This window comes from Cucurbita maxima, unplaced genomic scaffold (genome assembly GCF_002738345.1).
Source record: "Cucurbita maxima cultivar Rimu unplaced genomic scaffold, Cmax_1.0 Cma_Scf00002, whole genome shotgun sequence".
Lineage (NCBI taxonomy): Eukaryota > Viridiplantae > Streptophyta > Magnoliopsida > Cucurbitales > Cucurbitaceae > Cucurbita > Cucurbita maxima.
In genome coordinates this window covers 150,404-171,365 of record NW_019272018.1, presented here as the reverse complement: position 1 = coordinate 171,365, position 20,962 = coordinate 150,404, and the positions used below count along the sequence as shown (strand labels likewise).

The 20,962-nt window shown below is 37.1% G+C and overlaps 4 protein-coding genes and 2 non-coding genes across 9 annotated transcripts; 2 read left to right on the top strand and 4 right to left on the bottom strand.

Moving 5' to 3' along the window:
- Positions 1-1,535: 1,535 nt before the first annotated feature.
- Positions 1,536-19,019, bottom strand: LOC111469018 (60S ribosomal protein L18-2). Of its 2 annotated transcripts, XR_002714813.1 has the most exons (6): positions 18,921-19,019; positions 18,725-18,814; positions 17,353-17,481; positions 17,067-17,249; positions 16,687-16,905; positions 1,536-1,554 (listed from the first exon to the last, which is right to left on the bottom strand). XR_002714813.1 is itself a non-coding variant. In XM_023114227.1 (5 exons), exons 1-5 carry the CDS (start codon positions 19,002-19,004, stop codon positions 16,747-16,749), a joined length of 645 nt encoding a protein of 214 aa, XP_022969995.1. In that variant the 5' UTR covers positions 19,005-19,019; the 3' UTR covers positions 16,524-16,746. The 2 variants fall into 2 exon arrangements, 1 of the variants encoding a protein (XP_022969995.1); XM_023114227.1 differs by lacking the exon at positions 1,536-1,554 and having other exon boundaries at positions 16,524-16,905.
- Positions 1,686-4,654, top strand: LOC111469042 (NKAP family protein). 3 transcript variants are annotated; one of them, XM_023114276.1, is made up of 6 exons: positions 1,686-2,028; positions 2,998-3,076; positions 3,193-3,246; positions 4,101-4,145; positions 4,233-4,286; positions 4,487-4,654. In XM_023114276.1, exons 1-6 carry the CDS (start codon positions 1,814-1,816, stop codon positions 4,577-4,579), a joined length of 540 nt encoding a protein of 179 aa, XP_022970044.1. In that variant the 5' UTR covers positions 1,686-1,813; the 3' UTR covers positions 4,580-4,654. The 3 variants fall into 3 exon arrangements, 2 of the variants coding, with proteins under 2 accessions (XP_022970044.1, XP_022970036.1); XM_023114268.1 differs by having other exon boundaries at positions 3,190-3,246; XR_002714815.1 differs by lacking the exon at positions 1,686-2,028 and having other exon boundaries at positions 3,041-3,076; positions 4,009-4,145.
- LOC111469035 (pectinesterase inhibitor 7-like) lies at positions 7,523-8,315 on the bottom strand. The gene has a single exon (XM_023114255.1). It carries the CDS (start codon positions 8,098-8,100, stop codon positions 7,552-7,554), a length of 549 nt encoding a protein of 182 aa, XP_022970023.1. The 5' UTR covers positions 8,101-8,315; the 3' UTR covers positions 7,523-7,551.
- Positions 13,994-15,889, top strand: LOC111468917 (epoxide hydrolase A-like). The gene is made up of 3 exons (XM_023114068.1): positions 13,994-14,626; positions 15,031-15,272; positions 15,408-15,889. Exons 1-3 carry the CDS (start codon positions 14,162-14,164, stop codon positions 15,652-15,654), a joined length of 954 nt encoding a protein of 317 aa, XP_022969836.1. The 5' UTR covers positions 13,994-14,161; the 3' UTR covers positions 15,655-15,889.
- LOC111473292 lies at positions 17,935-18,015 on the bottom strand. The gene has a single exon (XR_002715630.1). It is a non-coding gene; the product is annotated as a small nucleolar RNA snoR53Y (small nucleolar RNA).
- Positions 18,271-18,366, bottom strand: LOC111473278. The gene has a single exon (XR_002715623.1). It is a non-coding gene; the product is annotated as a small nucleolar RNA snoR69Y (small nucleolar RNA).
- Positions 19,020-20,962: the final 1,943 nt, after the last annotated feature.

Sequence of the window (20,962 nt, the reverse complement as noted above, 5' to 3'; positions counted from 1 at the left end):
GATACTTTGAATAACTCATGCACGTTATTAAGAACTCAAGAATAAAGGATGTTCTAAGGACAAGAATCAAGGGAAGTCTATTATGACTTATGAGATTTAAGTAAGGCTTAAAAAAGTATGTTATGACTTATGTCTCAGGAATTAAGAACCCAAGATAATAAAAATGCTACATATCACTCAAGAATAAAGGACCAATGTCCTCTGACTTAGAAACCTAAGAAACTCCTAGACCTCCCACGATACAATATATTCATGACTCAGACTATTTTGCTTAGAACGTAAGAAACATTGTACGTAGATTTTCAGATTGAATCACTTGGAACATAAGAAGCCTTGGATGCAAGTTCAGACTACGTCACTTAGAACGTATGAAACCTTGCGCGTATGTATTCAGATTATGCCGCTTGGAATGTATGAAGTCTTTGGGCATAGGTTTTCAGACTGTGTTGTTTTGAACGTAAGAAGCCCCAGATGTAGGTTTAAGACTACACCACTTGAAACGTACTAAGCCTTGGATGTAGGTTTCAGACAGTATCATAAGGAACCCATGAAGCTTTGAATGCACGTTCAGACTACATGCTTGGAACACATGAAATCTTGGACAAAGGTTAAAACTATGTGGCTTAAGTCAAGATCCATAATTGAACTAGAACATGGATTCATATCTAAGTTCTCAAGACCCAGAACCTCATAATTAAAGTTCTTAGAGAAGAACTAAGGTTAAGACCTCAAAACCTAGAACCAAGATCCATGGGCTAGATCATGAAAAGAACTTAGAACTTAAGAACAAAACCTAAGACCTAAGTTCTCAGACAAGAATAAGAACAAGTCAATAAAGAGCGTAGTACTCTAGCATATCGATGACTTACAAACTCTTTTGTATTCATTCCTTGTTTTTCAGGTACAAAGAGCTGGTCGAAGACGGGATCAGACCTTGAAGTAGATGCCATAGTCAAGTCCAACCTCCTTTTTGTTTTAATATTTTTGTGTTTGTTCCTTATTTTGTGTTTAAAACCGCTTATGTATAAACTCTATTTCTATATAATGTAAAAAATACATCCGTCTTTTTACACTATTGAATCAACCCCAGTTGTAATATGTACTTCGGACAAGATCGAAATACTAGGTCATGACAAGAAATTTGTTAGGACTGGCATAATGACTAAGACTTTTAAAAGGTTGCAAGTACTTTTAGCGTGATAAATGATCTCCCTACCAATAATTATATACTCTGAGTCGTTGTTGTTGCCTTTTTGCTCGTATATATAATACCAATTTCAATTTCAATTTCTCAAATCTTGCTTTCAAAAGCTCTCCTTCAAAATCTCTCTTCCCCCGTTTTCGTTTTCTAAAACTTTCTTCTTGAATCAGGGGCTAGAGGGTCGAGCATACATCGCTTGGTCGTAAGCGACGTAAGAATTAATTGGCTTAACTCACTTGTTGCTAGGAAGTGAGTGTGGCACAATCACAAGTGCGCTGCCATCAAAAGTGCGATTGTGACATAATTATTACTATTTTTCTCTTATTATAGCGTTAAAATAAAATTAGCAAAATAAAGAACGTTGTTATTACAAGTTTCAATCATGAAAATCAATTTTTTTTATTTTATTTTTATTTTATATATATATATATATATATAGAAGATGTCACAATGATATTTTACAAAATCATTAAAAAAAGAAACGTAAATATTTTTCACAAAGGACCCAAAATGTTATGAAATAACCCTTTCTTTTTCTTCAGCGGCTTACCCTTCGGTTCTTTGCCAAAACATTACCCTCTCTCTCTCTCTCTCTCTCTCTCGCTCTGATCGATGGCGGCTTCGTCTTCGTCGGCATCACCCTACACTTCCGATTCATCGTCTTCCTCTTCTCGTCGTCGCCGTCGCCGTAGAACTCGCCGTGAAAAAGATCGGGACGCTCTTAGGATTCGCAAGAAGTCTCGCTCTCATTCTAAGCGTCGTCGCAGGCACCGCCGCTCCTCCTCCAATTCTTTATCTTCCTCCGACTCCGAATCCGATTACTCCCGGTAACCTCAGCAAATTCAATAGTTTTTCTCCTATTATGTTTTTCCTTTGTTGTTTCTGATCTTTTGTTTCCTTGCTCGTTGTTTGATTGCTGTTGATTAGAGTTTGGATTGGGAGATTTAGGTTTTTTGAGGAATCTGTTGTGCCTTTTCTGATTTTTGTTTTTTTGTTTTTTTTGGTTTCCCGATTTTCTACTGGAAGTCATGCGATTTATAGCCCTTTCTGATTTGTTCTATTTTGGTTTTCCCGATCTCTTACAGGAAGTCATACGATTTATGTAATCTTAGTTATGATAGGTTGTTAGTGATTATTGATCGGAAAGAGAACCTTAGCTCTTGGTTCAGAATTGAAACGTATGCCTTTTTCTGTTTAGAAAGCTAAGAATTTAGGACTCATCTTGTGTATTTCCTACTCTTTTAAAAATATGAACAAAAATGTGATCGCGTCATGTTTTTATGTTACATTTAAAATTTTCAATATTTATATATTTTCTTTAAAATAATAACCGAAATAATAACCGAAACAAGAAATGAGATTTTCTTTGTTCTTAAATTCGTAACAAATACAATGTTAGTAATATCTGTAATAAACGAGAAACAAAGAAACAAGAATTTAAATTTTGTTTTTTTTCCCCCAAAATTTGCACACTGTGTTGGGTGCATTTGTTAAAAATGGGGACTGAGAAATATAGAATAGTTACTGAACCGTTTTATTTTTCAATGTTAAAAAACAAGTAAAAATGAAAACATTACCAAGTGATGTAATTGCTTTCTGTTTCTTCATTGGAATGTATTTTATGTAATGGCTTAATTATGCTAGATGTACTAAATATTTTGGCTGGTTTCCTAATTTATACTTTCGAAGATCTTGTTTTTCAGTGAGTGGTATTCTGGTTTCCTTGACAACTATTTTTTCTTAGCACATCTCATGAACCTAAGATAGTTTTTACTTATCCTTGTATATACATGTAGAAGCCATAGCTCTTCTCAAAGCGAGCCTGAAATGTCAGGCCGTTCAAAGCGGCATAAGAAGAATGATGGAACGAAAAAGGTAGATGCTTTAAATAGTCATTTTTATCTTTGGATTTATGTGTTGGCTTTGTAGTTCCACTTGTGGATTTTCACCTTGTTATTTTCACTCTTTTTTGTGCATCTTTGTATAAGGAGAGGGAGCGAAGTAAGAGTCAACACCATAAAAGGCGTAAGCATAAAGCTAAAGAGGTAGACCACTTGCCTGTTTGTGTACTATTTTTCCCTTTGTTGTTGTTAATGTTGTGCTTTCAATGAACTGAGAAATGTTATGGAAATTGCCTTGCTGGCATCATGTCTTTTACCTGTATCTACCTCTAGGCACTTTAGAACATATAGTGATAAAGTAGATGTAACTTTTAACACATGTATTCAATGTTTTAGATTTAATTCAGAAGAGGTGAGATGTAAGCTTCGAGGTAGTATGATAAGCCTCAGTTTAAATTAAAATATAAATGAACATATTGTGATAAAGATTTTAAGAAGATATTTAAGTTTCAATCTAAAATGTTTTTTTGTCCTGGGTAGTAAAAGTATTAACAACCTGAATTACGATAACCCGACTGTGTAAAGAATAAGCATCAAATGAATATTATTCTTCTAATCATTTCATGAGGTGTTAAGGCTCCAAGCATCAGTGTGTTCAAATAGAGTGCAAGCCCTCATTCAGAAAAATAAATTATAAAAATAAGTAGAGGAGAAAGTCTCATGTATGCTAGGCCTAACCACGTGCAATCTAAAGAAAGCATAAGCATTGGGGCTAAAATGTTGAGCCTCTAAGAAAGACAAGCACGCAATCTTTAGACAAAAGATGAAAGTACTGATCTATTTGCCAAATTATCATTATTTTTTTAGTCATGCAATCTTTAGACTACATCTATGATTTGTTTCTGAATTGGATATAGTGTTAGATGTTTGTATGACTATTTACTGATTGATTCTTTGAACTTGGAGTTGGGGTCTGTGGAATGATGATCGGGCTGTTGATTGATTTGCCTGCTGGTTTGTTGTGCGGATTTGTCCTGGCAATCGGAGTCGATTTATAGAAACAGCCAGAAGAGAGAAGTAGCAGCCCTGTGCAGCTGTCTAAGGTTACCTTAACACCATTGTTTATTTTCAGTTCTCTTCTGTTTTGGCATCTCAAATGTCAAATTTACAGTTACTTCATGTATTTGCAGTTTTTAGCGCGGGAGGATGATGGTACACGACGGAGTGCTGTCTCTGGCAAAAAGGTGAAAGATCCGCCTCTTCTTTCTATGTTTCGACATGTTATTGTTAAAACATCTTTGCCTTGTCCAAAAATACTTCTCACTCATCAAATTTGGGAATTTAAAAATGATTTTGAAAAAGGTCAAATGCGAAGTGTCACAAGTACATGGAATGTTGCTGCCATTGATAATTTAGTTTTTCACTATTATTATTATTTTTGCAGATATTGTTGAAACTTGATAAATCAAAGGAGGACAAAGCTGAGGAAAACAAAAGAAATGAATTGCTGAAGTTCTTGAACTCTAGCTTTGACTAATGGGTTGGGTATCCTTGAAATGAAGGAAAGAGGCAAATGATAGAAGAATGGAATATTAGCTGCTGCTGCTGCTGCTGCTGCTGCATGAAAAAATCAGTACAACCAATAGCTGTGTTGAATAAGTTGTAGAGACATTCAAGCTTGTGAGCTTTCTTCTTCCCTTGATTGATGTTTTGACGCATATGGATTGAGATCTATTTTAATTATGAAAAGGAATTTGATTTTATTTGATTGGTTGGGATGGAATGAATGATTGATTTATTGGTTATTATTCTGTTGGGAGTGGGTAACGCGGCTAAGTGTGCAAGGACAAGGTATTGAAAGATAAAAGTGTAATTGTGTGTATGGGAAGAGCATTGGATGGGAGTGTCTCCTCTCTAGTTTCCAACGCCACCTTTGTTGTGAGACATAATAATGTAGTTATTCTCTGATCTTTGCAGCCACGGTATCTTGTCTTAGAGACATTAGATCTTTGCAACCAACTTTTCCTTCCCGAAACAAGAGATATTGATGGTTCACGTATTAGACCAACGGAAGGGTTTAGGATATTCAATACTCTATGTTTTACGTAAGCCTATGATATTCAATACTCTATGTTTTATGTAAGCCTAGGATATTCAATACTCTTGAGGTTCATAACGGAAGGGTTTAGGATATTCAATACTCTATGTTTAACGTAAGCCTAGGTCCCTCGTAATATCTGTTCGAATTGCACCTCAATCTACATGCTCACAAGTTGAGCCTAAGATAAGTCTATTAAGTATGGAGGACTCTCTTTTTTGCCCTAACCTAATATACATATTCCACACCTAGCTATTTAGGGTTCCAAAGGGAGGATTTTCTCTAGTGGGGTTGTCGTTTTTTCACACATAAAGAGTAATTACTTTCGAGGAAAGACAGTAACTTGCTTGTTCATGCCCCCTCTTGGGCTAGGACAATAACTAATTGTCGCGTCGCTCTTTTGAGTGGAGATAGTAACTAACCGAGCTATCCCACTAGGCACAATAGAAACTATGTAACGACCTTAAATTTTTACTAACTTAAAGTTGCTACTATCATCATTACTTATGCTTTTATGCGGAATTAAACATTTAAAACGTCGTGAAACATAATTTTCATCTTAAAGCATAACTTCAACGAGATAAGGACTAATAATAAATAAAGCAAGTAAAACATTTAATGAAAAACATCAACCTAAGTCTAAGAAAATAAAATAATATTAATATTTTATGCACGGTCTTTGGTTGTGATGTGGTCGTCAGTCATATAGGGTGTCTTGCCTTTACCTGAAATAGAAGTAGCACATACTTGATTATTTTATGAAATAATTAGTAAGTGACCCCACTATTAGATTTAGAGAATTTAAATGCATGCAACTCATGATCTACGGGCTTATGTTAAAAACCATCGTATGGGTGCCCTCCAGTTTAGACAAAACTAGACGTGTAGTACTTCTTTACACATGACCCACACGTGCAAGCGTGGATCCCCAGATGGTTTGCACCCCCTGGACCAATCATAGTCGAGCTAGTTGTCCGTAACGACGTTTTTAAGTGTCATGTAAGACATGATCATCATCATAGTGTGTCTTGGGAAAAATCATCTTCATAATGTAGCATGACATTTAAAATATGCATTTCATCTTAATGTGGAATAACATCCTATTAAGAAACTTCATAATCTTACATCTTACATCGTCATGTTGTCATGCATCATCGTCATCATACAATATCATAAAACATTGAGTTTTATTCAGTTTCGGGTCTAACCCGAGTATTTTATCCTATGAACCGGAAACTGAACCGAGTCACTTCGGATCCAGAAAAAATAACTCGGGTTGGTTTGGGTTGTCGGATTAGATATACACTCCTAATAGTAGTTTGGTTAACAGGGGTAGAAAAAGTGGAGGGACCAAGCAATAATGATTTGGGGGAGAACTCTTTTAATTACAATTGACAATAATTAGAAAATAATTTAATGGAAAAATATGTAAAATCAACCGTTTGGGCAAAGCTTTATGTATGTAGTTATTATTATTATTTTTTATTTGTTGAGATTTAATGGGTATTATCGTCATTTCGCAACATATACCCCCGCCCCTTCTATATAAAAAGGGTTTTTGCGGACTTGAGAATTACAGTGAGTTCTTCAGAAATTCGTTGCAAATTCAAGTTTTGCGCCGTTTCATTTCAATATTTTAGAAATTAGCGTGTTTTCTTCTAAGTTGGGGTTTACTTGTTCATATTCCGCGCAGAGATCTTCTTGGAAATTTGTTTCTCATTAAAATCGTTTCCAGGATTGTATCTGCGCGGACAGCGAAATCATCCTTTCTGCTTGAGTCTTCTCTTCCTATTTTCAATGGAGATGCGCTCCAATGTAACTGGATTACATTAATTTTCTTCCATCCCCTATTATATTTTTCTGTTTTGAATTCTGTGTTTGATTGTCTTGCATGAGATTTCGAATCCATCATTTTTCAAATGGTTAAATCCCTGGTGATTTCTTTGCTTCTATCAGTATCGACGCATTTCACATGAGTTTTCTCATGAATAAGGTTTTCAGAGGGAAAACAAATGGAAATCGATGATTTATACATGAGGAGATGAAGGTTTCAAGGGATCTGAAATTCCTTGGCTGATATCAATTTGTTAGTTCGTTTCGTGGATGAATAACTGAGAGTTCAAAGAAATCTTCCGATCTGTAGGATTTCGATTCGATTGTTTGTGTAGATTGTTAATCCCTGATGATTTCCAAGTTTTCTTGTGAATTACTTTGTGAGAAAGAAGAAAACGAAATAAAAACTGAAGAGATCTGAACATAAGAATTGGTATTTACTCAATTGAATGTGTTCGTTCACCCTCTCTTTCTGTTTGGAGGATGATATTGATATGATAATTTACGTTAAAACATTTATTATGTTTTTGAGGTTTGAAGAGCCAGAAAGAAAGAAACAAACTACAACCAAACCATGTTTAGCTGGTGAGGTGAACATTCCCTTCAATTAAACAGTGATTAAAGGTCAAGACAATGCTGCATATCTGATCAAAAACGGCACTCATTTGGTGAACAGGAGATTGATAGCCAGGCTTGTCTTTGAAGCCCAGGTCGCAGGTAGCTACATCGCTCATGGCAGCAGCAACCCATGTCCTGACATCGTTAAAGGCTTTGAATTCCAAAGCAGTGACAGAATCTTCGATTTGGTCAGTAGCATCTTGATAATTCTCCAAGCAGTCCGTCAAGCATTCATCCATGAAACTGTCTACGGATGAGTCGTTTTGAAGTTTGTCTATGGTTTGATATATGTTGCTAACATTCTGTGCTGCAATGCTCAATGCGAATTGTGTTAATCCATAGAGATCTGCGTCATTGCTATTTGGTGCTGCTTGTAAGATTGCTTTGCACAGGTCGTTGTAAGCGGTTCTGCTGCAGGCTTTGGTGATCAGTTCATTGTCTCCCTGTGCTTGGAAGGAACAGAGGGAAACCACCACCAAAACAGCCACAGCGACTGAAATGGGCTTCATATCTTTTGTCTGTTCTTTGACGACTGAATTGGGATGAAAGCCTGAAATTTTTGTAGATGGAGAGATGAATTGAGTTTCTTGATGGGGGGGTTGTGTTTATAATGGTGGATTTGTTTGGTCCTCAGAGAGGGGCGGATGGCCTTTGGACTTGCTGTGGTTAACCGCTGTTTTTGGGGTGTTTTTTTGTTCCATTTCTGCTAGCCTATTGTTTGTTTGCCGGGTTTTTAGATTTTTCTTTTTTTCTTTTTTTCTTTTTTAATTCTTAAAACAAATTTCTCTTAATTGTTTTAATTAATTTGTTTTTACAGTTTTTTTCTTTTCTTTTTTTATTTATTTATTGAGTTTCATTTAAGAAAACTTATTAGCATTTTTTTTAATATTAAAACTATTATATGTATAGCTGCTTTAATCCTGATATATAAATTTTGTTGTAAAGTTCTAATAAAAATAAATGCCCTAAGGTGCAATTTTTTTTTTCCTACTATTTTTTTTAATGTAATTTACTCCCGACTAAATTTTCACATTTTCCGAATGATATTTCTTAACCTATTAGATACTCTAAAAAGTAATTTAGATTTTATGTACAAAAAAGTTATTTGAATAATTCAAGAAAATAGTCTTTCGTTGAATGTAATTACAGAGCAAGCTAATCTCCCATGAATGATGAGAGCAGAGCAAGCTACCTAAGTTTAAGAACAGAAAGGTCGTTTACCTCATAGATGAGATTTGTCACTGATTTGTCACTCTTGAAGACTTGCAACGTCAAAAATGGGTAAACTACTCCCCCCTCTCCCGACATAACAAATGGGTGAACTACTCCCTCCCAACCCCACCCCATACCCAGAGTGTGTCCGTGAGTAGCTAAAGTATCGCTTGAAACTTCGAGGCACCCCAGATACTAAGATAGTAGTAGAGACTAGGCCTGAATTTCCTAGAGCCCATAGTAATAAAGCTCATGGATATTTGCTAGGTTAAAGATGTTATGAAAGGTAGATTGCTTACCGAGTATATTGATATACTCACCCCTTTCCTCTTTCTTTTTCTAGTGTTCGTAGGCTGCTAATCGAGGTGGAAGAGTGTTCGAGAGCTGTACAGTCACAGAGGAGGTTGTTTCGGAGTCTGTACCTTGTATTTTCATGTTTGAATCTTTTGTATTTTGTTTTATCATTGTATCCCAAACTATTTTTCCCTTTGTAATAAATTTTGAACAATACCTTCTTATTTTAATTTTTATTTTGTATTTAATTTTGATGTTGGATTTATTTTGATTTAAATTTTATCGGATTTTTATCCTTTATTTTATTTTATTTTACCTTTTCTCTTATTTGCCTTTGTCTTCGTCTTTTTAGTCACCGTTAGGGTTTTGAAGCCTCAAAATTTGGGTCATGATTATAAAGAAAGATTAAATATTTCATGGGACTGTCTTATACAAACTTATATGATACTCTCACTCATATGTATCTACATGAATGGACTCAATTATTTATAACCATTACAAAGTGGGTTAAACAATTGGATATAATTATTTATAACAATTACAAAGTGGGTCGTATCAATAGTGTTACCGGGATAAGACACCCAACTGTTATTCACTCATGCAAATTAATTGTTATTCACTCATGCAAATTATCTGTTCTTCGATTTTAGCTAGTCGGTCAGCCTGGGACTTGCCCGGTTCTTTTGCAGCGGGCATGTTTGCATAATACTTTCTAAGGAGCCGAACCTGCTCTGATACCACTTATCACAATTACTCTTTTCATGTCAGCGGACTTGCAATTGTGCGGCACTCACTTCTCAGCAACAAGTGAGTTGTGTCAATTCGTTTGCGCATTGCCTACGAACGGACAACGTATGTTCGAGCCTCTAGCCCCGATTTAAGAACAAGGTTTTAGAAATCAAGGGCAGAGAGATTTTCGAAAGAGAGTTCAAAAGCAAGATTTAGTAAGAGATTGAAAACGGTGTTATATAGCATGTAGGCAAAGGCAACAACAACGACTTAGCAGTATATAACCCTTCGGGCAGGGAGAAGTTGACAACTAGTCATATACCCTATAGTACATTTTGGAGCAAATTAAGGGCAACAACAAACCGCCCCGTTTTTAAGTATAGTATCATGTAATAAATCTAAAAATCTAAAAATCTCAAAAATCAAATATACACTTTCAAAATATTTCAATCAAACTAAACAACAATCCAAAAATAAAAAAACTATTATTCTCATCCAAAAATCATGCAACTATCAGAGGACACACGAGGAGCAGCCATTGATATCAAAGAGAACATGAACGAATATATTGGAGAAGAGGATGTAGTTCGGGTTGCTAGGCTAGAGAAGGATAAAGAGGACGGAATTTTGTTGACCTAAAAATAATCTCGATTCGAGACAAAGAGAATGTTGAAAAAGATTTAGTTGCTATTTTTTATGTTCTAATTTCTGAATATATATCACTTATATGATCTTATGCCCATATCTTAAGACAGATTCTTTGTTTTGGCATGATATTCTGCTTTCCATTAGGATTTTATTTTTATCTTCCGTTTATTGTACTGCCTGTAAATATAGTCATTCTTTACACGTACTAAATTTCCTCATTCTTCTGCAAACTTATCTTCATTCCAATTTAACATTTGGTATCACAGTCTTGTCTCTCAGCTGCAACTAAAGATGACTACTGAAGGCAACTTTGTTCAAGTAGGAATACCAAAATTTGTTGGTCACTATGATCATTGAAGACAACTTTGTTCAACCAGCAATACCAAATTTTATTTGTCACTATGATCATTGGAGCATGTTAATGGAGAACTTTCTTCACTCCATAGAATATTGGATGATTCTGATTACTTAGATGAACCAAAGAAGGAGGTAGCAGATCATAAATTAAAAGAGTTAAAGCTAAGAACTACCTTTTCCAGACCATCGATCACTCCATTCTAGAGACTATTTTGGATAAAGAATCTTCGAAAGGAATTTGGGATTCAATGAAGAAAAAAAATTCGAGGAAATACAAAGATGAAACGAGCACAACTATAGGCTCTGCACAAGGACTTTGAGACCTTTCATATGAAGGAAGGCGAGACGATTTCTGATATCTTTTCTTGTACTCTCACAATTGCTAATAAAATGCGTTTCCATGGTGAAAAGATGAGTGATGTTAGCATTATTGAGAAAATTGTGCGCTCCATGACTTCAAAGTTTGATTACGTGGCTTGCTCTATTTAAGAATCCAACGATTTGGACATCATGGCTATTGATGAATTGCATAGTAGTCTACTGGTTCATGAACAACGTATGCAAAGACATATTGTGGAAGAGCAGGCATTGAAGATAACTCTTGACAGCAGTACAAAGAGAACAAATCGTGGAGGTGACACAATTCGAGGTAGAGGACGAGGATATGGGAGATCAGGTTTTAACAAAATTCTTGTTGAGTGTTTTTATTGTCATGACGTTAGTCATTTTCAGTATAAATGTCTCAAGAAGAGTAAGGGAAAAGAATCACAAACTCATTTTGCTGAAACATCTGAATCGCTGCTTCCGTTGGCGTATGTTGAAGAAATGGTAGAATAAAAGGAGGACTCAATAGATTATGTGGCACAACCTCCTGCTTATGTGGCACCACAGCAAAACCGAGTGGCAGAAAGAAAAAATCGCTTGGATGAGGAGGTTCATGTGGCAGCTTATGTGATCAAGGGAGATTTGGAGGATAGAAAAAGTACATCAGACAGAGGATTAACATAGATGCAGTCAGTTTTCACCGGAGGTGGTCCTCCAAATTTGCAGAATCTAGACTCGGAGAAGAAGATGATGATGAATCATCGCCTTCAGGAGTTGGAGAAACAACTTCTTGAAGATAACGACGACTATGATGGAAGTGATGCTGCGTCTATGATTACGAGTTCGACTAGCGTTTCGTGTGAGACGATGCATAATCTAATTAGTCCGACGGCGCCACGGAATCAGAAGTCGGATTCAACGTTGCTAACTACCTCTGCTTTGTCTTCTTGCTCTTCGTCTACGTCGTTCTCTATGGCTTCTCCGTCTTCAATTTCTTGGAAACAGTTTGTAATCGAGGCTGCGGTGGCAATTTTTTAGGGAAAATTGGAGGTTGTGGATGAGATTCTTGCACTGGTGGTTAAGATTTCGAATGCGAGAGTTAGTTCTGTGCAGAGATTGGCAGAGTATATGGATATGGTTTTCGTTTTGAAATCATGGGTAAATCCAGCGAAATTTTCGCCTCTTGTGGCGGAGATTTTCAACGACGAGCACTCAGCAGCGACTCAATCACTTTACGATGTTTCTCTTTGCTTTAAGCTTGCCTTCATGGCGGCGAATCTCGCGATTCTTGAGGCATTAAAGGAAGAGGATCCACATTGTGGATTTCGATATCAGGAAGGGAGGTCAGTATATGAATCTAATCCACCTTCTCTCAGGTCGTCATGAAATCGACGGCGGTTGTGGAGGAGAACAGCGACACCTGTCCATACAGCTCATACAGCTCCCAACTAGTAAGCAGTTAGCCTTCCTCTGGTCGTGGGTTCAAATCCTACTTGGGGAGAATTTTGAGTTCTCGCTTTTCTGACCTAGCGACCCCTGTCCTTCTCCTGAGTTTCTAAACGGGAAGAATCGTGGGACATCAAAAGTGGGAAGTTGTTGGTTTTGATTCCTCACTCTCGTATAGAAAAACTGGGTTCGTTCAATTCTTAGGGAGAAGAAGGATCCACTGGGAATGAATGGGCAACCATCAAACCAGAGACCAAAGCTGGGCTCGACAAAACGGAAAGTATCATGGTACGTCGTCCTACTAGAGACCAAAGCTGGGCTCGACAAAACGGAAAGTATCATGGTACGTCGTAGGACGGACGACCGCCTATAGGTGGTAGGGTAGGGTGGATGGTACCGCTCAGATTGTGGCCAATCTTCCTAACCGCGTGCGGGCCGGGCTTAGAGCGCGTGAAACTCATAACTACCTCGTAAGGGCGTTGAGACCATAGCATGTTACACGAAAGCGCCGCTTTCTCTGTAGTCTTGTCACGGGCGAAGTCGGAACTGCGCGACCTCTGGAGCGACTATCTTAGTCGTGGGATCGGCCTCTCGCCTAAGGTGGGTGCACGGAAGGGTGAAGGCGAAACTCGAAAGGAATTGACTGATTCTTTTTCTATTTCCTCTTTCATTTGCATTTCCAAATCTCAAGTCAAGGCGAATGGCGAAAGAAGAGAGGTTGAAACAGGTTGGCAAGTCACTAAGTCAAATGGCGAAAGAACTCGGCGTCGGGTTCAAATTCAACATGGTAAATCAAGAACCATCAGAAAACATTGTACTAGCTATAAATATAGTCATTCTCCATATAAAAATAATTTAGAAATCTATTTTCAAAAGTTACTAGGGAGTTTATAGTCATTTTTAGAAAAATTGATGAATACTAAATTTTACCTCAAAAGTTTGGTAATTAAAAATTTATTTTTAATAATTTTGATTTTTTTAATAATCTAACGTCATGCATTATTAGTATAATACATGGCTCACATATGGGAGGATCATGTTCAAGTAATAACCTATTGATTAGATTGGGTGTCTTGTCTTAGAAACACTATTGATACGATAGTGCATGACTCACATATGAGAGGATCATGTTCAAGTAATAACCTATTGATTAGATTGGGTGTCTTGTCTTAGAAACACTAGTGATACTATCTATTTTATAATTGCTCATGATTTGACCCAAATAGTGATTCTCCAACTAACTTAACTATAAAATAGTTAAACTTAAAAATATTATTAAAATTTAAATAAATTTAAGAGAAAAGTAAATTTTAAAAAGTATCTTTTTTTATTAATTTAGCCTTTTATTTAAAATAAAAAAGCTTGGTCCGCTTTTAAAGATGAACCGAGAAAACTCCGGTCTTGAGAACCCCATTTATTGGCCTTCATCTCCTCACCTAAATTCGCACTGTTTTCTACGTTCGATCTCTGCGTCTTCATTCAATTCACCTTCCGCTCTATCAAAGACGAAGAATCCAAAGCAGAGAGTGAAAAAATCAAGAACAATTTCAACCCATCGCCATGGATTCGATCCAGCACAGAACCGTGAGCGTCAATGGTATAAACATGCACATAGCCGAGAAGGGCGAAGGCCCAATTGTGCTTCTCATCCATGGCTTCCCAGAGCTTTGGTATTCATGGCGCCATCAGATTTTGGCGTTGAGCTCACATGGGTATCGCGCTGTGGCGCCGGACCTTCGTGGGTATGGCGATTCTGATGCTCCTGATTCACTTTCTAGCTACTCTATTATGCATATTGTTGGGGATCTTGTTGCTCTTGTTGAGATTCTTGGAGTTAAGGAGGTTTTTGTTGTGGCGCATGACTGGGGCGCAATGATCGCATGGTGTTTGTGTTTATTCCGAGCTGACATTGTTAAGGCTTTTGTGTGTCTGAGTGTGCCGTTTAGGCCTAGGCATCCCAAGGTGAAGCCTGTTGAGAGCATGAGGAAGTTTTTTGGAGATGATTATTACATTTGCAGATTCCAGGTTGATTTCTTTTTATATATGTAAAATTCTTGCTTGCTGTTTGTTCATAACGATTGAGATTTGTCTGTGTTTTTGCCATGGTGATTATAATGCACCAAAAACACTTCACACACTCGTAAGTAAGTTCTTTCGATAGAATTGATAATGAGTGAGTGCTACAAGATATTGTACTAGGTACTCATGATTATGGTACTGAAGTTAGGAATCGGAATCACGACTCTTCACAATAGTATGATATTGTCCACTTTGAGCATTAGCTACCATGGCTTTGTTTTGGGCTTTCCCGAAGGCCTCGTATCCTTGTTTATAAACTCATGATCGCTCTAGTTTTCTTTAGATCATGTCCCTTTTTTTTGCTTTCTGTTTGGGAAGGGATATGCATAAGAAATTTGTATTTGTTTCAGAATCCAGGAGAGATTGAAGAGGAGATGGCGATGGTGGGTGCCAAAGAAGTGGTAAGAGGCATTTTGACAACAAGAAGAACAGGCCCTCCCATTTTTCCTAAAGGACAAGCCTTTAAAAGCAGGCCTGAATCCTCAACTCCCTTGCCCTCTTGGCTTTCAGAAGAAGATCTTTCTTACTTTGCCTCCAAGTTTGAGTCCAAGGGCTTCACTGGACCACTCAACTATTACAGATCAATGGACTTGTAAGTCACCAATTACACAAACTGCTGAGTTTTTGGTTTCAATCTTATGTCGTAAATGCTACAAGATCTCGTGCATTACAGTAAAAGTTAGATTAGGAGCTTAGGTGTTTGATTTGTATATGGAATTTTGTGTAGAAACTGGGAGCTGACAGCCCCATGGACAGGGGTTCAAGTGAAAGTGCCAGTGAAGTTCGTAGTTGGGGATGTCGATATGGTGTATACGACACCAGGGGTTAAGGAGTATGTGAATGGAGGAGGTTTCAAAAAAGATGTGCCATATTTGCAAGAGGTTGTGGTAATGGAAGGAGTTGGGCATTTCCTGACCCAGGAGAAGCCTGAAGAGGTTAGCTCTCACATCCTTGACTTCATCAAAAAGTTCTAGTCGCTTCTACAAACCAGAACAGAACAGAGTGTGTTTTTCAGTTAATTAGGGTGCTTGTTTGCTTTTTGAACGACATGTGGATCGAAAATACATGTTTTAGACCAGTTAAGTTCCACTCTGATTCGTCTGATCTTTGGTAGGTGGTCGTTTAAAATATGTAGACTGTACGAAACCTTATCGTGTTGAATGGAATAAAAAGTCGAACAAAAATATGTTGGGTGTTTGTTGTTTTTCATGGATGGTATGTTTTTTAGATTAGGAGTTCTTCCTCGGAGAAAAGTCATTATACCAACATATTCTCCCTTTTTTCCTTGCCATTATCATTCTCTTGGATTATTGGTTTAATTTGTATTTAGACACAACCACGATTCTGCCACAAACGTTGGATGAGGATGTGCCAAAAACGCCAACCAGTAGGCATACTGAAACTGGGGAGTACTACATCCCAAAACAACCACGATTCAATGTCACAAGGGAAACGTTGGAAGAGGATATGCCAAAAACGCTAACCAATAGGCATACTGAAACTGGAACTAGGCAAACGTTGGAAGAGGATATGCAAAAAACGCCAACCAATAGGCATACTGAAACTGGAACGTTGTCACGACTAGGCAAGAGGAAAAGATCTTCATGACTGGACAATGATGGATATGCATTGCGAATGCAACAAATATAAAAGGGGAGGACAAAATATGGACTTAAAAGTCTTAAATGTTTTAGAGCATAGAAATTACCTAAATAAAAATGAAGTTATAGATATTAGAAATATAATCCAACCAATAGTATTCGGTTAGATGAAATAGATTCAAGAAGAAGAATGGTGTACTCTATTTATTAGAGATGTTAATATGATCTTTTTTAGAAAAAAAAATCAAAATCAAGGTAACATGCTCATATTTCAATGAAATTCAAATCAAATGGACATCACACAATGTCTAGCCAAAGGAACTCAATAAAGTCTGCCTGAATGCCATTGAATCAAGTCCTAATCAACAATATTTTGACAAAACAGTCAACTGAAGTAACTAATTTTGCGATATCGAGTTCAGAAAAACACACAACGATTGAATTAGCTTGGAAAATATGATGGAATCAAACCCTGTATCCCCTGCTGTTTCTCTTTCCTCTTGCCCTCTCAAACTTCCTTCCCTTGGACCTCACATAAGGCTTGGAGTGGCTGTGGGGCACACCTGGTGCTGGACCAAAATGCTTCACGGCCTCTCTGGAGTTCTTGGAACCTCTAAGGAGAACCTGCAAATGAACCCAAAAATAATAAAAATGGAGCCAACAGATTATTCAAATCCCTATATACATCTAAAGCATAGCCTGAAACTCTCTAATTTTTCCACACATTCATCAAGAACGTGAAAGTTGTGGCCTAAAAATAACTTGGAACATGAAAATATTCATACCGTGTTCTGACCCAGAGGAGCCCTCAAAGCAAGCTGATCAAATGTCAAACACTCACCACCAGCCTTCTCAATCCTTGCCCTTGCTGTCTCTGTAAATCTCAGAGCAGCAACTTTCAATGCTGGAACTTCATAGACGCGAATATCATCAGTAATAGTCCCAACAACAACGGCAATTTTGCTTTCCTATTACATTACCAACAAATATAAGAGGTTTTAGACCTCCCAGCATGCACAATCAGTTACAAACAACCAAAATGAACTTACAATATTACATGATGAAACTAACCTTTCCTTTCATGAACTGGATAAGCCTAGAGAGAGAAAGTGGAGGCTTGTTGACCCTGCTCATGAACAAGCGCTTGAGAATCACAGCATTGAACTTGCTTCCAGTACGACGAACAAGGAAGCGGTAAAGCTGAAAAGGAAAGCGAGAAATCACTTCATTAGTCAATACAAGTTAGGTGAAACATGTGTTTTTGAAGGCAAAAAGAACGACTCTATTCAAGAAAATGCCCACACAATAAGCTTCTCTTTCCAGATTACATAGAGAACTAACATTAGGATATTACAAAAGTGCACACAAACAGACATGATTAGAAGACTCCTAGAAAAAGTCAAACCAAAATGTACAAAACTTCTTTACATTCTAAAGGCATATGTTCAGAGTCCTTATGATCTGGAAAAAAAACAACAAATTGAACAGTTTAAAAGGGCTTAATTGCAGAAGGGAGAAAATGATCTAACTTCATAGAAATATTTCTATTTGTATGGAAAAAATAACAAAAGCATAAACCAAAGATATAATGTACACCCATCCCACTCAAGTGAAACAAATGCAAATGAGCACAAAAACTTAAACCTTGGAGTCAGTTCCCTCAGAACTACTAAAGAAAAGATCAATCACAAAGTGATCAGTATTAGCATGGTCAAGTTAATCATCACTGGGAACCTTTTAATTTTCCGAAGGAAACAAAACAAAAGATGAAAAGTACGGCAAATTGTTATCAATATATGATTACATTTAGTGCCTACGAAGGGAAATAATATAGGTAGCATGGCATTCTATGCATTCAATATAAGAACAGCTAAGCAAACGCAGTTACAGAAGGCGTTAACATTTGAGTACATACTAACTTCAACAGTGAAAACATGTTACCGATAATAGTTAAAAAGAAAAAAAAAAAAAAAAAGATAATGTAACTGGACTTAAGGCTTAGATATTGTGGGTAAAGACTATTCCCCGACCTACAAAAGGTCTCATCATGAGCTGGGATTCACAGATATCATCAAAGCAGTAAGACCAGTCATCGAACCAATTCATTCGAAAAACAAAATTAGGCATCCACAAACAGATTAGACAAGCACAAGAGATATAGAGCAAAATAATAAAACGTGGAAGGAAATCAAATAAGGGGAAACAAATGAGTCTTCTGTAAGGAACCGAAAAAAACCAACCGAGTGACATTTCAATTGACTTTCAATGGGAGCGGCATTAGACCACCTTCAGAGACATTTCAACACAATACTATATTTACACAAGCTCCGCAATCAAGAACCAAAATAAACCAAACCCTTAAACAATCAAGCATATGATATTTTTAAGCACCGGTAGATGAAACGAAAGTGGCTATGAATGGGAAATCGCGCTTAGGAAGTACCTTGACGAGTAACTTAAGGTAGATATCATCAGATTTGGGCGCAGTCCTCTTGGTCTTCTTGCTCTTACCTCCCGCTACGAGATCAATACCCTAACCACCGCAAGGAGTTCAACAGAAAGAGAAACACAAAAATCAGCCCTAGAAGGAAGAAACTTAAACAAAGGAGGCAGTGAATGAGTAGAAATTTTGAAGGTACCATTGCAGCTAGCCGAGTTTGCGAGACGCGTGGTGCAGCTGCTCGAAGGATGACGAAGGTGGTAATCAGGGTTTTTAAACCCATTTTATAGTGCTGGATCGCCCTGTGTCATTAGAATGGGCTGGATCCAGGCCCAAAATGATTAAGCCCATGGTCCACAATCTTGGAGCTTTTTTTGGACGAGAATAATCATATTTGTTGCATAATTAACAAATTTATATTAATTTAATAGCAACTAATATAATGGAAGGTAATTATTAATATTGATAGTTAAATAAACAAAACATTAAAAAACAATTAATTATATAATAAAATTATTCGAAATAATTACAAGAATTAATCACGGATATTATTGATTTATGTGAACTTTGTCGTGCAATATCAAGCATAACTATCTTCGAATTTTATGGATTTTAATCCCAATTTTTAACCAAACCCTCCAATACAATTATCTGTAAGGGGTCGTTTGAGGTGTTGAGTTGAGTTATGAAGCGGGGGATTCATAAGCTTTTCAAGTTAATAATTTAGTGTTTTGGGAGGTTGAGTTTTGATGTGTCGAAGTTTGTATTTAGGATGGTGGGTTGCGCTGAATTTTGAAGTTTGAGTTTAGCTTTAACACTGAATTGCCTAAAGTTCTAAAGTCGAACAAAATATGTAGCTCTTATTTAAGTCCACAATTTGCTCAAGTTGGTCCACTCCCTCCTTTCCTCTTGTCACCGTTAAATTTCTGTCCAACCCGACTTTGCAATTGAGTTGTTTGCATATCCCTTGTGATCATATAATTTTAGTCATGGTTCTTTTCCTCTTTTCTAATTGCAACCAACAATGTTGGTTCCTGTAGGCATACGGGTTGACATTTCCAACGTGTTCTCTTCCAACCCCTACCTTGTGGTATTATTGAAAATTTAAAAATTCTAAAGCTTTTGTTCTAGAAATATTTTTATGAGAACTTTTCTTTTCAATTTTTCGTTAAAAGCAATATTTATATGTATTAAACACAAAATTGATGAATTTGAAAAAGCAAACAACTTGAACTAACTCAACGATTAAAACAATTCTACTTCTAAGACGTTCTAGGATGGTGTAGAATCAGAACTATGACATACCTTCCATAGACCGTCGTTAAGGTACTGCATATTGTCCACACCGATCCCTTTGTTTATCGCCTTTCTGTAAATTACACACTAGTGATTTTCTTGGTGAAGCCAATGGCAAGAGCATGTTCCTTACCTTCTGCCATTATTGCCTGAGAATGTTTGATTCTGTATCAGAATGCATTCATCAAACAACAACCTTAAAATCTACTAAACCCAACAGACACCAACTGTATCACCAATGAAGAATTCGAGTCGGTGGATAAGAGTGCAAAAAAAGTTTACCACTGCATCATCCAACGCACCCCCAAGGGATGTAAGACCAGGACACATTATAAAGAACAATTCTGCTACATCGCTCTACCCTTATCCTGAAAGGAAAAGTTCATGAGGATCTCCTAATTCATAGAGTGAAAGCCCTTGTTACGCACCACAACAACCCCAAACATGCTAAAGCACTGACTTCAAAGAGAATAAGTGAGCAAACAGTCCACAACAAATGTTATAGATCCTTCGCTTACCACCGGAGAGGAACATACTATTGCGAGCACAAGACAAAAGGAGAATGTTGCTGTAAACGATCCTGGTATTCGCTCTCCCATGCAAAACTTGCCGAGCAAAGAACTTCACTTAAGGATTTTAAAGCTGAAGCCACTGACAAGGAGAAGGAGAGCAGAGGGTGTGGAAGAGAGATCAACAAGAGAAGCCCTCCAATGAATTAGGATTCCAAATCCAAATATCCCTTCTCCTCGTATAAGGATCATGGTGTTCCAAATGTTCCAACCGGACCTATTACACAATTCAAGGTCAAGAAGATTCAACCAACATTCATTCTTCATCTACAAAATTGGATAAGCTCGGTTCAACCTCCATTTCATGTGTTACAAGTTGATTTGATTGAGGAATGACCCTTTGAAACTTCAAAAGTGAATATTTGCATGGTTGGAG

Coding starts and splice junctions, on each gene's coding strand:
- LOC111469042 (XM_023114268.1), top strand. CDS start 1,814: ATGGCGGCTTCGTCTTCGTCGGCATCACCCTACACTTCCGATTCATCG. Junction 2,029..2,997: donor TCCGAATCCGATTACTCCCG/GTAACCTCAGCA, acceptor ATATACATGTAG/AAGCCATAGCTCTTCTCAAA. Junction 4,287..4,486: donor GTGCTGTCTCTGGCAAAAAG/GTGAAAGATCCG, acceptor TTATTTTTGCAG/ATATTGTTGAAACTTGATAA.
- LOC111469035 (XM_023114255.1), bottom strand. CDS start 8,100: ATGAAGCCCATTTCAGTCGCTGTGGCTGTTTTGGTGGTGGTTTCCCTC.
- LOC111468917 (XM_023114068.1), top strand. CDS start 14,162: ATGGATTCGATCCAGCACAGAACCGTGAGCGTCAATGGTATAAACATG. Junction 14,627..15,030: donor ATTACATTTGCAGATTCCAG/GTTGATTTCTTT, acceptor TATTTGTTTCAG/AATCCAGGAGAGATTGAAGA. Junction 15,273..15,407: donor TATTACAGATCAATGGACTT/GTAAGTCACCAA, acceptor AATTTTGTGTAG/AAACTGGGAGCTGACAGCCC.
- LOC111469018 (XM_023114227.1), bottom strand. CDS start 19,004: ATGGGTTTAAAAACCCTGATTACCACCTTCGTCATCCTTCGAGCAGCT. Junction 18,815..18,920: donor AAACTCGGCTAGCTGCAATG/GTACCTTCAAAA, acceptor TGCGGTGGTTAG/GGTATTGATCTCGTAGCGGG. Junction 17,482..18,724: donor ACCTTAAGTTACTCGTCAAG/GTACTTCCTAAG, acceptor TTTCCTTTTCAG/CTTTACCGCTTCCTTGTTCG.